Raw genomic sequence first — 16895 nt, forward strand, 5'->3', positions numbered from 1 at the left:
GGTTCCCAGCAAACCCCGGGCCAGACTTCTCTTCGAAATGTAGGCTAGTCCACGTAATACAAGGTTTATGGTATTTAATACAGCTGTAGACTATAGTCTTAAAGCCTGAATAGGCTGTTTAAGAAGTCAAAATGTTTAGATTTTGGTTTAAAAATGTTTACACACTGGATGGATGTTGTATAGGCTAGTTGCTGTTGACATTTTTATAATTATTACGTTACTCCTAATTTCCTAATCATCATAGTGGTTGTGGTTCTATTATATTTATATCGAGGACGTTTTAATTTCGTGTCGCTTGTATTTAGTTTTAGGCCTAAATTCTGTAAAAAATATTTGCCTAGCAAATATGTTAATTAATCCCCTAAAAATGTGTTGTAGTTCAGCGAAGTGAGTTCAGTCCACGAGATCAGAGCTCCATTCCAAGCTTTTGTCCGTTTCTCTCAAATTATCTTTAAGGCAAAAATATATAAAGTCACTCTTTTCCTCCACACGAACCAATCAGGCGCGCGATAATACGTGTAGATGAGAGCGCGCAGAGAGCAGAGCCCGAGCCAGCAAACAGTGTCTGTCATTAACGACAGTTGAGGGAGAAGAGGAACGATCTCAGACCGAGAGAGGGAGAGAGAGAGAGAGAGATAGAGAGAGAGAGAGAGGGACAGTAAGCTAACACTTTGAACGCACGCTCTGTCGAATAAGAATCGCAACAGATCAAAATGAGTGGTCAGTTTGAGGAAGATTTCCACGATCGGAGCGAACGAAAGAGTAAATCGCCCACTCTACTTTCTTCGTATTGTATAGATAGTATACTGGGCCGACGGAGTCCCTGCAAAGTAAGGCTGATAGGGGCGCAAAGTTTGACAGCCCTGCCAAGCAGAGGGGAAATCAACAAGCCAACAGAAGGTAAGCTATCCTCCGCAAAACGCCTATAGACACTCTGTGATTTGTCAGTAGGCCTAGTCTAGCCTTCTCTGTGGGTAATTGTACAGTTATTGGGCAAAATAACAGTTCACGGTAATCTAATGAAACTGGCATGATGAACGACAAACCATTCTGTTAAGTTAGTTTAAGTTAATTTCAACTCTGGCATAAGGGTTATCAGGCTATTATTATTTAGACTCACATTACCTTGTTAAACAGACAAGACCTTTTGATGTGTCGAACATAGTCATAGGTTTTTGTCAATCTGCTCATAAATATATTTTCAGTTGGTAATTGAAAAGTGTAGAAAATAGCCTTCGTTATTGACACTCAACCTTACGCTTTTCATTGCTGTTTAATTTATTTCTCTTTACTCGCGCATTGCTCCAACATCTTTGCCCTTTGGCATCTCATAGGTTCAACTAAAGATCCCCTGTCTCTCGACACCGACATGCACCTGCCACCTAAGCTGCGACGGCTATACGGGCCTGGGGGAAAGTACCTTCACGATCACGGGGAGAAGTTTGACAGGGAGCGGCTCCTGTTGGATCAAGCCTGTGATAGCCTCAAAATCAGCCAGGCGCCGCAGGTGAGCATCAGCCGCAGCAAATCCTACCGGGAGAATGCATCCCTAAACCGGGGTGAGGGAGGCCAGAGCCCTGGAGAAGGGTCCGACGACGGCAGTCTGGGATTGGTGGAACTGGGCCCTTTGAAGTTCGAAGAGGATGCAGGAAAAGAGGATGAGGCGTGCGGGGACACATCAGGTCTCTCCCCCAAGGACGAAGAGAGGGAGAGCCACGCCGGGGATGGGGACGTGAGAGACGGGGAGGACAGCGTGTGTCTGTCCGCAGGCAGCGACTCGGAGGAAGGGATGCTGAAACGGAAGCAGAGAAGATACAGGACTACATTTACCAGTTACCAGCTTGAAGAACTAGAAAGAGCTTTCCAGAAGACGCACTATCCTGATGTGTTCACCAGGTAAGGAGCAAATTATTTTTGGAAAGGTGCGCATAAATATATAGCCTATAGCCTACTTAAAATTAATTGTTTTTGTCTATTGAAATACGAGGAAGAGTTGACATGCATATCATATAAGCTTTTAGTATGGTAGTAACCTAGTAAGCTACCAAAACGGATTTTGTCTAATTAAAACTCAGCGAAAACATGTTGGCTATTGGTACGCCGCTGCCTTTTTATTTATTTTTTATAATTATTTACATGAATTGTATTATTGTAGTTATTAGGCCTATTATTATTATTATGCTTACATTGTTTTTAGTATTTGACCTAATAACGCATCTCAAACACAGCATGGAATTTGCTTGAATGAATAGCCTGGGCCTAGCCTATGAAACAATCAACCACCTGTGCACATCTGCTATAATCAGGCCAATAAGAATTGCATATTGGCCTGAGGTTATAGGGTATTTAATAACATGAATGACTATACTCTCTATAAATAGAGATTTGTGTTTGAGGCAATGCAATCCGGCGTAAGCCAACAATAAGGTAACATGGTAGCACTTAAAGGATTGTGTTATGAATGTAGGCTAGGCTACCTTAGCATATTGTTCCGCATGATATTGATATCACTGCCACAGGTCTAAAGAGAATTAGATGATAGGTCCCATGTCTTTGGTTGAATGCATTCAACCAAAATGTAGACCTGCTTTTACGTTTATAGGGCTTTCCAAGCTCAAGGGTTTAAGACGCGAGCTCAAACACACCCACACACACACAGACACGCTGATGCAATATCAGCTATCATTTATATGACAATAATGATGCCTAAATGGCTTAATATCTGTACTTCAATTCTAATAAAAAAAAATTGTAACAATATAGTCAATTATTTGGTTGTATGCTGCGCCATGCAAATATGTCTGCTATTTCAAGAAATTGCAGTACATTTTGCGAGTAGCAGAATATAACTTCCAATTACAATAGGCACATTATTAATTGCCTACTATCAAATGGCAGATACCTACATTATGATTATAGTCTGTGATATTATATTATTTAATTAAATAGGATACAATTCAGGTAAGAAATAGGATTCCAAGTTTCTGATCAAGGATATGGCTGTAAGATAATACAGCATTGACAGACACATTGGTCGGATGTGTTCCTGCATATGTCTGCAGGCACAGAATGTTCAACTTCAAACTAGGTTACAGGCCTCACCTCGAACGGGACGGATTACATGATAGGCTACTTCACATGTTGGCTTATTGGATTTCTTTTTTGAGAGTTTATTAAAACAAATCTAATAATAATAAAGTCAAATACAAAATAAACATTGCACGTACAGCGAATTGTAATTTGTCTGGGTCTGCATGGGCATCAATTTCAGTAAAATGTTGACACAATTTTTGTCAGTAGCCTATTGTTTTGAACAAGTAAATAATGGCTATATAGCATGTACAAGAGACAATAATTGATCATCAGTAGTCTATTCTGATTACCCTCCAACCACTGAGAAAATAGCTTAATCTAACTCGGTTTTAAGGTTTTCCGCCTTGGAAGAAAAAAAATAATGGTTGTCTATTGTTGACGGTGAAGAGGAGACAAAAAAACAAAACATCGAAAAGCATCGAGTAACTAAAATTGACCCGTAACCCTTTTTGCCTTTTCAGAGAGGAACTCGCAATGCGTCTGGATCTCACCGAGGCACGCGTTCAAGTAAGTAACCTCTATTTATGTATTGCTAAATGTTGACCTTAATGTTTTTCGTTTTGTTTCACACTTGCCCAGATGGAAGCGGATTATTGCCGCATATCATTGCAGTTTCAAGGATGATTGATTGTTCTCTTTAGTAGGCCTAGGAATTTCTACACATACACATTTCTGACTATGGCATCTCCAAGCGAATTATTTGTGTGGACCTACAAAACAGTTTCCAAAAAGGGCCTACACTTTATTTTCAACCATATAGGCCAACTTTTATTAATTGTGATACACAAATTACAATTAAACAGAAGCTAGATCGTCTTGCGATTTACAGCTTATAGTTCTTTCATTAAACCAATTTTACAGGTACCGGTTGTTTGTGAGGGCTTTTCCTAATGCAAACCAATTGCACAGAATTGAGGCGGCTAGAGAGGGCTATTTGAGACAATGATGTATTACTCTAAAATGTGTTAAATGGCCCCAATTGCTGCGCAGGGAAGGACCTTCCTGTTATTGAAAGTTATTACATGCGATTGGGGACATTTTAGTGGCAATTAAGCGAACGCAGACGATTCATAAAAGCTCACTTAGTGCAAGAGCAAACACGGGCTATTTCTGGAATATGCTGGTGTTTGAATTCCCATCACTGGGCAAAGTGGGGAGAGAGAAAAAAATTGAGAGGGAGAGAGAGAGAGAGAGAGAGAGAGAGAGAGAGAGAGAGAGAGAGAGAGAGAGAGAGAGAGAGAGAGAGAGAGAGAGAGAGAGAGAGAATGAAAGAGAGAATGAAAGAGAGAATGAAAGAGAGAATGAAAGAGAGTGACGGGGAGTGGATAGATATAGGGTGGCGGGATAATGCTATTTGATTTCCCATTATGTGATTGCAATAGACCTGCATTGATCCGATGCTTTGCACTTGGAGCGAATGAGGGACCATTAAAAGTGTTTGCGTCGCCCCCTCCCTTCCCCTCCGTTGAGAGCGTGTCGTGCATGTCGAAGCCCCGGGCTCATAACCAAAGAGACCGTTCAAACACGGTGGAAGCTCCGGGGTTATGGCCGATGTAAAACAACAGATGTCTCTTTGGGGACCGTAGGTGAACAAATCACTTAAGGGGCGCCATCAGGAGGTGATAAAAACTCATAAATTCCCGAGGGGCCATGTAATGCTAAACAGCTTCGGGAATGACTTGCGTGTGTGCCACTGTCGATCAAACACACCAATTCAATCACTTTCTTATGTTGACATTTTCCCATTGTCAGAGCCCGTATTTCAGCAGCGCAAACTGAGCACAGTGGATGCGTGGGAAAGTTAAATACACTTTAGTGTAGGCCTACTGGTTCTACATTTTAAAGAATTTAATTTAAAGCGCATTAATTGTTATTGGACTCTGTTCTGCGGTTATTTTCTCAATCTTTTGTTAACACGACTCTTAATTATCACGCCCCACCCCCAATCTTGGTCTGCTAGAACCGGATTTTAATTAGCAAACTTAGACTAACGGACCGTGAGTGCGCGGGGTTTAGTGCGATAGTAATTACTGTTGACTTTCCGCCTATTTGCCACCTTCTGAACCATGGAGCGATGGGCTCTGAGATTTCTTTCATGCATACATTGGCAGAATAGCATTTAGAGCCATCTGACAAGAGCCCTCGTGGAAAAATAACCCAGACCTTAATGATGAATCACTGTGAGGTCCAAATGTTATCATATGATCAACCATTTTCATTATTATAAAATATAAAGGGGTCAAATTGAAACTTTCATACTATAAATTATTTAGTAGTTTTTCCCTTTCACTCTCTCCGGTCATGTTCCTTCAAATCTTCCCCCTCTCTGACCTCCAACCTTCCTCCTATTCCTCAGGTGTGGTTTCAGAACCGCCGGGCCAAGTGGAGGAAGCGAGAGAAGGCCGGGGTCCAGGCCCACCCCTCAGGGCTCCCCTTCCACAGTCCCCTGGCTGCAGCACACCCTCTCAGCCACTACCTGGAGGGGGGGCCCTTCCCCCCCCACCCCCACCCCGCCTTGGAGTCTGCCTGGACTGCCGCCGCTGCTGCCGCCGCCTTCCCGGGACTGGCTCCACCCCACAATGGTTCGGCCCCGCCCCTGGCCACACCCCTGGGCCTGGGCACCTTCCTGGGCACTGCGGCCATGTTTCGCCACCCGGCATTCATTGGACCCACCTTCGGCAGGTGAGCACCTAGGTACCTCCACCCTGACAATTATCATGCAACTTCCCCTATGTGTGTGTGTGTTGGGGGGGGGGGGTTATCTATACGTTTTGGATATGTTTTGTTCTAACACACTCTGTGTGTGTGTATGCTAATGAGAATCATTGTGTTAGCTAGCTCCCCAGTCACACTGTCACTTTGCCTGTCAGTGTCACTAATTAGGCCCCAGTCTCATGCTGCAGCCCCCAAGCTGTGAAGGGAGGTCTGGAGCCAGAATCCACCCCCTCCTTCACTGGAAACTCTGGGCATCCCCCTACTTATGATATTCATCTGCTCTGATAACGCTTGGATGGAAATAGCATAGAAACAGCATTTTAATCGCTGTCACCATATGTTTGTATGTTTGAGACACTTGTAACAGGAATAATATGTTTGAATCTTCCAAGTGTATTTTGTCAATCGTATTTTAAGTGTTTCATGTCTTTATAATTCAATCTTCTTTTTTGTTTTCATCCATCCATTCATCTTTTCCCTCAGGCTGTTCTCCAGTATGGGTCCACTGACCAGCGCTTCCACCGCCGCCGCACTCCTCCGTCAGCCAGCACCGCCAGTGGAGAGCCCCTCCCACCCCGCCCCGGTGCTGTCTGACCCTTCCTCCTCCTCCCCCTCTTCCTCGGCCGCAGCAGACCGCAGGGCATCCAGCATCGCCGCGCTGCGCCTCAAGGCTAAGGAACACTCAGCTCAGCTCACTCAGCTCAACATCCTGCCAACTGGAGCTCCAGGCAAGGAGGTGTGCTGAGACGCGCTCTTACCCGAGCAGGGGCCTTCTCTCCTGGGCTTACAGTCCAATCCCTGCCCCCTCATACCTCAGGAGCAGTTTGCTCACACTGACATCCCTCACCTTCCATACCTCAAAAGCGCCCCCCCCCCCACCCCCCCAACAAAAAGCACGACCAAATTCAAAGAGTACTGGCTAACTGGAGCGCTGTGTGGGTGCACACACACATACCACTATCAATTATAATCCACTAACCACACCACCAAACACAGCGCTACTTCCTGGTTCACTAGGTTCCCATCCTGCTTGTGTTAATCCTGCTGTGCGATGCTGCATCCACAGACTAAGTCGGATCAACCACACCTGCTGCTCCCGCTAGGTGGATACTGGTACTTGAAAACTAAGGCCAGAACCACACACACACACACACAAGAGGATGGACAGAAGATCATGAGAGGAACAAGAACTGGAAGGACATGGATTCTGTTGAACCTGGACAACATCATGCAGTGCTCAGAACCTTGCTCCTTGATCCATGCTGATCATGCTGGAATGATAGTACGGATCATGAACCCACTCGTCAAAAGGTCGCCATGCCAAAGGAAATAGTCAATAGACCTTAGACTTCTCTGCAGCCTGGTCCAATATAACCGGCATCTAGTTTGTTCTCTGTTGGCACTTGACACGTGAGCAAGAGCCTCCATTTGAAATGCAGTTTGCAGTAGTGATTTCAATAAAGGGATCATGAGCCAAACAAATACCACTCAATGTCATATTGGCCAACGGAGTTCATTTGATTCCAGGACAAACAAAGTTAAGTTAGGCTGTACCAGACACCCATGGCTGCACTGTTGGAGAGGATACTGTTAATACTATTGTACATTTTTGGGAAAAGGCAAAAAATGTTAATTTTCATAACAGAGTCCTGTATATTTCAAGGAGACTCTGTTTTGAGCAGTTGCACTTGGTGTAGTGTTGTATGAATGTTGCCCTGTGTAGAATTTCACCTGTGTTAATGAAATATTAGGTTTTAGATCATTATTTATGTCAAACCTGTGTCCCAAGGGATTGAGTGAAGGACAGGAGTTATTTGTGATTGTACATTTCTGGTTTAGTATTGAAGAGGAGAACATATTTGAATAAATGACGCTGATAAAATGAATTATCTTTTATTATTTCCAACCATCATAGAATTGAAATAGGTCTGAACCAGAAATCAAACCTGTAAAATAGAACTATAGAAATATTAATAAAATGTTAATAAAATAACTGATGTTTTCTGTCTTCAATAATATAAGTATAAATTGAAAATGTTCGCATTACATGGATAGTAATCTTTCAAATTAAATTGATTTAAATTATTTTATTCAAATGTGATTTGATATTCAACTATTTTAATGTATAGGATTATTTAGCATCTACTGGGATAAGTCCTGTAAAATTTAGATTAGAAAAATGCATTCCCTTGCATTTCAAATAACAATTGTCCTTTGGAAATGCCAGATTTCATTGCGTCTAAAATGCAGGACAATGAAAGAAAAAAAGTTGAGAGGCAAACCGCTCAAAAATTCAAAGGTATTTAGCAATCGGCTCGATGGCCATCTTGAATAAATGAAAGAGAAAATGAATTGGGAGGCTAATGGCAAATAATTCAGTGCCGCTGCGTGCGTCTGGTCTCTTCAGTTCAGTTGACAAAATAAAGACCCATATATTCATGAGGTAATCCCTACATGTGAACGCGCTACAAAGGCGAGGGTTTTCAATTAGAGCGTCCACTTTATCCGCGCTCCTTCACGAAACTCGCTTTAACATCCTTTAAAGGCCCTAAATTGGTCTTAACATCTGTAATACCATGTCGATGGAAGCGGGTTCCTTTGTCATTAATGAAGTAACAAACCACTTTATCAAAGTCTTTCTCTGGAGTCCTCCATAGTCTCCCCATCTTCCACCTCCCTCGGTTAATTCCCAAATCCCCTCCTCTGAATCTCACGCGCGAAGCAGCCCTATTACAGCAATCAATGCGCGCCTTTCAGTGAAGTCATTCTCGCTCGTTTGACCCGTTCATGGTACCGCACCAAATCGCGTGAAATTACCCCGTGGATTAATTTAGCAGCGTCTACTCATTTATTGGTTGCTTCGGTGAAAAACCTTTCAGTAGTCTTGTTTTATCAGCCTTCCTCCTAATCTCCGTATTCATTCTAATGCTGCTAACAAGCATTACATTTCAACAGAAATCTTCTAGGCCTATGGGATGGATGGAAGTGCAGTTGGATAAAGTGTGACCGCGCGTGTGTGTGTGTGTGTGTGTGTGTGTGGGCGTTATATATAAATTTTGGATACGTTTTGTTCTAATACATATTAAGCCTGTGTATACGCCTCTTCTCTTGTGAATGACATTGGCCCAACAGACCAACTCAATCTGACATGTCATGCATGACAAAATGAACTCTGATCTATAGTTATGCAAAGAGAGAAAGAAAACAATTTTCTCTTGTGGGCCAAAATCCTCAGCGCAACATGAACTCTGAGTGTTTTTGAAATCTCTTTATATAAAAACTATCAGAGCATGTTTTCTGTATAGGGCCACATGTTTTTATGAGATTGTCCAGGGCGCTTTAATCTTATTGTGAATATAACTAATGAATAGCAAACCAATTTGTCCCTAATATCTCGGGAATGCCGGGCACGATCCGGGAGGCGGATGACCTGCTGCGCGCCAGGCTTAAACTTCTTTCCAGGGCAAAAAAAAGAGGCGAGAAAATTGAAATGGTGTCGTCCAAGCAATAATAAAAGCACATTCATAGACATTACACGGGAAATTGAATATTTTGAACATTTGTTCCTTCCCGGAATTGCCATATGGTCATTGCCTCAGACGCCATATGCGCGAGTTGGATAATAAATGTTGTCAGCATATGAAATGTCTAAATGATCACATTTAAAGTTTAAAAGGGGTCATTGGAGGAGAGAAAAATGACATGACTTGCACCTAATTCCCATGAGTATGGCTTCATTCTTACGTTATTGTCTGCGGCCTACAGGTGTCTATATAAAAAATAGTTCCACAATGGCGCTCCCATTTTCATCATTGCTATTCCTGCCTTGCTCTATTTGCGACTGATTTGACCGCTGATTTCCGATTCTCCAGGGCTTCGTCTCCCCCACCAGGTCCCTCATAGAGAATAGGCCCAATCACTTTGCGACTCACCCGACTCACTCCTCTCTCAGTCCCCGGGAGAGAGGCTCTAAAAGGCGCTTTGATGAACTGCCTCGCCTCCCTCGGAGGAGCGGAGGAGATCGTGCAATGAAAGACCTGAATAGCGGCCCTGGCACTCGGGTCTCTTTTAGATCGCCCCTTAATTCCCGTCTCTTTCGCTCTCATCCAATTAGCTCAGTGTATTAAGCGGTTTATCGTCTCATAGCCGCCCTTTCAGGCCGAACAAGGGGGATACTTTGCAATAGGACCAGCTCTCCTTTTGACACCCTTTCTGGTACTTACATGTTCCACCGCGCTATGAATAATAGGGACAGAATAGACCACTAATTCCCTCATCAAAGAATACCTTGTCTGCCGCTTTGCTCAACAACGCCATTCTGGTCAAAAAGACAGGCAATAAAGCTTAACATAACAAAAAAAGAGACTCATTCGCTCTTATTAGCTTAGCCAGGTCGAATTAACGCGAAGGCTTGGGTTGGTAGTTACACAAAAAGCCCACGTTCATTCATTGAGACGGGCATCATGGAGCTTGGCACAACCATAATTATTCTGTACTGTAATCTTGGAAATACAAGGTATAGTGTAGACCTGTCCTCTCCAAAGACTCCAATGAGTATTTTTTACACCTTCAAATTGAAAGTGATGTTATAAATAGTGTGTTTATGTAAATGTGGCCCCCCCCTCCCTGCACAGACACAAGCAAACACTATGGTTGCTGAATAAGTGCAGCCCACTTAAAGTCGATTCTACAAGTTGCTGGTGTGGGCCGTAAGTGATTTCTAATGCACTAGTATTTATGGAAATTGGCATTGGGGTTGAGAGCAGAAATCATCAATCACCTAACTTTCCTGAACACAAATGAATTCTGGTTTTTAGACCATTGACTAAAAGGTCCAGCGATGGGCCCTTTACTGTGTATGCATTCTGATTGAATCGAGTTATAGTGAGTAAATACACTAGTGTGGGCAACAAGCATATCATGGACATGGAAAACAGATGGAATAACACAGATTTCTAATTTAAGTTTTATTGATATTTCTCTATTAAATGACGTATCAATATCAAAACACTTGATTGAAAGTACACAAATCATGACAAACAATGAAAAAGAAAGAAAAAAAACAATTACAGTACATACAATAAAAACAGTGACCAGGAATAGGTTGGAATGAACAGATCTAATGACGTCACTTAAACAGGGCTTAGATAAAAAAAAAGTTTGATATGGAGACAAGAGAGCTAACGCCCTCTCTAACCCCATCTCACCCACCATTGTCCTCTTTCCCCGTTCCTCTCCCTCTCTTTCTCTCGTATACAGTGTCTGAATTGGGAGGTGATCAAAACAAGTGTCCAATCGCTACAGGAGTTCAGTGGAATCGGAGGCCAGGGTGCGTATCATTGGCTAATTGCCGTGCTGTGGAGTAGCCAGGGAGCGCTGTTGAGAAGCCCTATCAGAGCAAAGATATCGGGACTGCCCTCGCCTCTGCTACACACTATCCTTGCCAAATAACACGCACACACACACACACACACACATCACCACCATAACCCAGGACTCAATCTTCCCACCAGCCATTGAGGTCTGATTGCTACCCCCCTTTGCGTGGGCCAATAGGGGTGAGGGGGGTCAGGGGATGAGTGAGTGAGTGACAGAATGACTGTGTGTGTGGAGGAGGGTAAAGATGTGATGGGGTCTTTATCCTTATAATGGTTTCATAATCGGCAGATGAGACAAGGGGATCTTATATGAGTGCAAGAGTAAACACCTGGAGTTACTAGAAATGTATGCACACACACACTTCCAACCCAAGGCCCCAAAAGTCAGGCTTGTCTAACATGGCACTGCTGACCAAACCAGCCATCACATTATATTACAAACACGAATGCCAAACTTGTCTAATATATATCTACAAACATCACCTGAGTCATTACGCCACTCAATGAAGGCATGAGGACATGAAATGAAACCCAAGTGAAATGACCGATAACATCAGACCAGAGGGCGGGACCTTTTCCCTACCAAGATACCAGTAGGACGCTTGGGAAACCAGTTAGGTGTCTTGAGATCCCCAGCGACCAATGAGGGTGGTGGGTGTTGGTGAGGGACTTTACTTGAGGGAGGCGAAGGCCTGGAACAGCTTGGCCAGGTTGACATCGGAGTAGCCACTGGCAGCCAGGGCGCGGTCTGGAACCTCTTTTAACTTCTTATAAACGTCCTTCGCCGCATCATGAGCATTCATAGACTTTCCTTGGGATAAAGAGAAAGGGAGAGAAATGTTAATCATTGACATCTAGTCTTGTTAAGGTATCACGTCCACAAAATGCGACAATCCCACCAGTTCACACATTGGGGCAGTGTGTTGGCCTCTCAGAACTAGGTGAGGAGAGGACGAGGAGAAAAAAGGTCCCTCTATGTGCTGTAATGAAAGCTGTGAGATGTATTTCCCTCTGAACTGGACACTTCACAGATCCATAACAGCAGTAGGACGATCACTCTGAGGTGATGGTCCCTCCGCTGGTCGATGGCAACACACAAGCCTGCGCGCTCCCACACACAGGGCCATGGGATCGATCCCAGGACCCACCAGGATGGTGGTGGTGGGGTTGTCGATACTGGCCCTCTCTTATCCCCTCAGGAGGGCCTGGGGAGCAGTGGCCCTCTGCCGGCAACATCCATGGCAGTTAGGACAGTGACATGTCTCTCTACACCAGGAATGTGCGTATGTGTGTTTGTGCGTTATCGGGGCAAGATCAGCCGTTTGGCCATTCATCCATCTGCCACTACAGTTGTGCACTTCGATCAGCTCGGCTGTCTTCCTGGCTGGTGCATTAGTGGCTGTTGTATAAATACGGAGGGACTGACTGGCCCAAGAGAACAAAGGTTAAACACCAGATGGATGGAGAGGGTAACACACACGCGTACAAAACTGGCTGATACATGCACATAGGCAACTAGATATGCACCTACAGCCACACCATACACACTAGCAGCACCACACATAGCAATAACACACACACACACATACAGTGACACAATCACCACCAGCAACTATTACCAGATAATACTCACCTCTAGAAAAACGAGAGATAGAGGGCGGGAGGGAGAGAGAGACTAGGAGAGAGAGACTAGGAGTGATAGAAGAGGGAGGGAGAGAGAGCGGAGAGTACGAGCAAGAGATGGGGGGGGGGGACTATTTATCAGAGGAATAGAGAGAGGGGAGGCAGAAGGAAGATGATGCATGATCAAGCGAAAGCAATCATGTCATCATTTCTGAAAGGTAGGAGAAAATAATTCTCTTTTTTTTCTCCCTCTCCTCCTTTTCTTCGTTTTCTTTTCCACCTCAATCACTGTGTGTGGAGCGGATAAAAGAATGATTTAAGAGTCAGAGAGGGAGAGAGAGAGGGAGGGAGGGAGAGACGGTCCCCGAGTAAGTCTCTGCTCAGTAGGGGTTGGCAGTTCAAATGGCCTACCTCAAAAAGAGGGAGAGGGAAGGAAAGAGCGGAGGGGAGAGGGAAGGAGAGACAAAAAGAGAGAGGGAAAGAGACAGAAAGAGAGAGGGAGAGGGAAAGAGCAGGAGAAGGACAGAAGAGAGGTGGCGGCGATGCAGGCGAGGGAAAAGAAAAGAGAAAGAAACGGCAAGAAAGGTGAAACACGCGCAAATGATGTTCAACAATCACTGTACTCTAAAGGTGGGTGACACACACACACACACACACACACACACTCTCCCACACGCGTGCATGCGTGTGTGCTGCCGTAGCGGCGAGTGTATCGGGGGCTCTGTATGCCCTAACTAGGTGTAAATACAATAACAAGCCTGTAATTAAGTGAGCATGATGAAGTTAATGGAGATCGGCCATTCCGTCCGCCGCAGACATGAATATTCTATTAGCTGGTAGCGGGCAGCTGCAATAGCAGTTAATTTAATCACCACTCAGAGCACAGGGAAACTTCTTTGTGTGAGTGTAATTGCACAGAATGAATAATTGATTTGACAATCGCACCCGCAGATTTGCCACCCCATTTTGGGTTTGTAGGAAGGGAAGGAGGGAGGTGATGAGACAGAGAGAGAGGAGAGAGAGAGGGACGAAAGCGGAGGATGGGGTGAAGGAGGATGACAGAGAGAGAGAGGGGGGGGTCGAGAGAGAGGAGGAGGAGGGCTAGTGTGCCGTGGTGAAGAGAGGTGTCAGGGACGATGTGGGTAAATGGATCATTAGAAAAGCGTAGCTCAAGGACAATTTATATTTTATCAATGCGGCAAAATTACATTATTGCTCACACACGCAATCATACTGCCCACACTCAAGACTGAGACACAGGGAGAGAGGGAGGGAGGGGCGGAGCGAGCGAGCGAGAGAAGAAAAGGCAACAGATAGACGGAGAGGAAGGGGGAGAAAGAGAGACAGAAACCTTACAACGTGGAATGATTTGAACAACACTGATATGGGATGTTTCTTTCCCAAAAAAATGAGCAAGTGTTTTTTCTGCAGTGTGTATGTCTGTGTGTGTGTGTGAATGTCTGTGTGTGTGTGTGTGTGTGTGTATATGTCTGTGTATTCCATTAGAGCTCTCCTGCCGTGGATGAAATTACCTCCATGTTTTACTCAGTCGCAGCAATCAGGCACAATGTGATATACATGTAGATCAGTCACTTTCCCCTCAATCTTTCACACACACATATATACAGTTAGAGTGTGTGTATATACACACATACACGTTGTATAGTAGCATGTGTGTGTGTGTGTGTGTATATATATATATATATATATATATATATATATATATATACACACATACACGTTGTATAGTAGCATGTGTGTGTGTGTGTGTATATATATATATCCAGTACATTCACATTGTCTCTCATTCACTTGCAGTGTGCGTGTGTATAGGGTTGCAAAATAATGTGTTAATTTAGATATTGATATGCGAGTAATCTAGATAAATTCATTACAAAGCATGTCATTAATTTAATAAAAAAATGTCATCGCTTGACAGCCATGATATATACACACGGTACATACCCATTCTCTCACACATACAGACACATGCATTCCAACATAAACAATCACACACAATGGTTTGAAGGGGCACTAGAGAAGACTTCTCAGATAAGTTTAGCAAGTGTGCCGGTTTTTGTCATCGTTGAGAACGAGCAGTATTTTTTAAATTTATTTTTATTAAGAGAGGGAAAGCTTGTGATAACAGCAAAGGTCACAGAGAGCTGTGAGAAGTTCCACCCCCCACCATGCAGAGCGTGTACAGGACATGGGTTCAGCCCGGTAATCTAAGCACTGTATCCCCTAGGTGTGTAATACAGTAATATGGGATATTACTGCCCCAGGACCAGGTGATGACACTTGAATCCTATACTTTATGGCAGCATGTGTGTTAGCATGTGCTTGTTTGAAAGACTTAGTCCTAAAGACTCATCAGGATTTGGGGTTTTCAAATGGAGACCTAAGTGCAAAGTGATAGGAGGGTGTCTTTGAACATGATCCTTTAATGTGTATTATCACAGACACAAACACACACACTGACATGGACACAGACTGATACACACACACTGACATGGAGACACACTGACATGGAGACACACTGACATGGAGACACACTGACAGGGAGACACACTGACAGGGAGACACACTGACAGGGAGACACACTGACAGGGAGACACACTGACATGGAGACACACTGACAGGGAGACACACTGACAGGGAGACACACTGACAGGGAGACACTGACAGGGAGACACTGACAGGGAGACACTGACAGGGAGACACACTGACAGGGAGACACACTGACAGGGAGACACTGACAGGGAGACACTGACAGGGAGACACTGACAGGGAGACACACTGACAGGGAGACACTGACAGGGAGACACACTGACAGGGAGACACACAGACAGGGAGACACACTGACAGGGAGACACACTGACAGGGAGACAGACTGACATGGAGACACTGACAGGGAGACAGACAGGGAGACACACTGACAGGGAGACACTGACAGGGAGACACACTGACAGGGAGACACTGACAGGGAGACACACTGACAGGGAGACACACTGACAGGGAGACACTGACAGGGAGACACACTGACAGGGAGACACACTGACAGGGAGACACTGACAGGGAGACACACTGACAGGGAGACACTGACAGGGAGACACACTGACAGGGAGACAGACAGGGAGACACACTGACAGGAAGACACACTGACAGGGAGACAGACAGGGAGACACACTGACAGGGAGACACTGACAGGGAGACACTGACAGGGAGACACTGACAGGGAGACAGACAGGGAGACACTGACAGGGAGACAGACTGACATGGAGACACAGTGACAAGGAGACACACTAACATGGAGACACACTGACATGGAGACAGACAGGGAGACACTGACAGGGACACAGACGGGGAGACAGACAGGGAGACACACTGACAGGGAGACACTGACAGGGAGACACACTGACAGGGAGACACTGACAGGGAGACACACTGACAGGGAGACACACTGACAGGGAGACACACTGACAGGGAGACAGACAGGGAGACACACTGACAGGAAGACACACTGACAGGGAGACAGACAGGGAGACACACTGACAGGGAGACACTGACAGGGAGACACTGACAGGGAGACACACTGACAGGGAGACAGACAGGGAGACACACTGACAGGGAGACAGACTGACATGGAGACACAGTGACAAGGAGACACACTAACATGGAGACACACTGACATGGAGACAGACAGGGAGACACTGACAGGGACACAGACGGGGAGACAGACAGGGAGACACACTGACAGGGAGACACAGAGACCTGGAGACAGACAGGGAGACACTGACAGGGAGACACACTGACATGGAGACACACTGACATGGAGACACACTGACATGGAGACACACTGACATGGAGACACACTGACATGGAGACAGACATGGAGACACACTGACATGGAGACACACTGACATGGAGACACACTGACATGGAGACAGACATGGAGACACACTGACATGGAGACACACTGACATGGAGACACACTGACATGGAGACAGACATGGAGACACACTGACATGGAGACACACTGACATGGAGACACACTGACATGGAGACACACAGACATGGAGACAG

General features: G+C 44.9%; 2 protein-coding genes across 3 annotated transcripts in view; one reads left to right on the forward strand and one right to left on the reverse strand.

Annotated features, from left to right (window-relative positions):
* Positions 1-587: 587 nt before the first annotated feature.
* arxa (aristaless related homeobox a) lies at positions 588-6666 on the forward strand. Its single transcript, XM_084703217.1, has 5 exons — positions 588-900; positions 1335-1896; positions 3555-3600; positions 5450-5775; positions 6292-6666. Exons 1-5 carry the CDS (start codon positions 714-716, stop codon positions 6551-6553), a joined length of 1383 nt encoding a protein of 460 aa, XP_084559343.1. The 5' UTR covers positions 588-713; the 3' UTR covers positions 6554-6666.
* A 4094-nt stretch (positions 6667-10760) lies between these two features.
* The window catches only part of pola1 (polymerase (DNA directed), alpha 1), a 33420-nt gene continuing 27285 nt past the window's right edge, over positions 10761-16895 (reverse strand). For both annotated transcript variants that reach the window (XM_084702827.1, XM_084702826.1), the window contains exon 37: positions 10761-11997. In XM_084702827.1, the coding sequence (XP_084558953.1) occupies positions 11858-11997 (140 nt within the window). In that variant the 3' untranslated portion in view covers positions 10761-11857. The remainder of the gene's footprint in view (positions 11998-16895) is intronic.

Source organism: Hypomesus nipponensis, chromosome 8 (assembly GCF_054491055.1).
Source record: "Hypomesus nipponensis isolate SF chromosome 8, ASM5449105v1, whole genome shotgun sequence".
NCBI lineage: Eukaryota > Metazoa > Chordata > Actinopteri > Osmeriformes > Osmeridae > Hypomesus > Hypomesus nipponensis.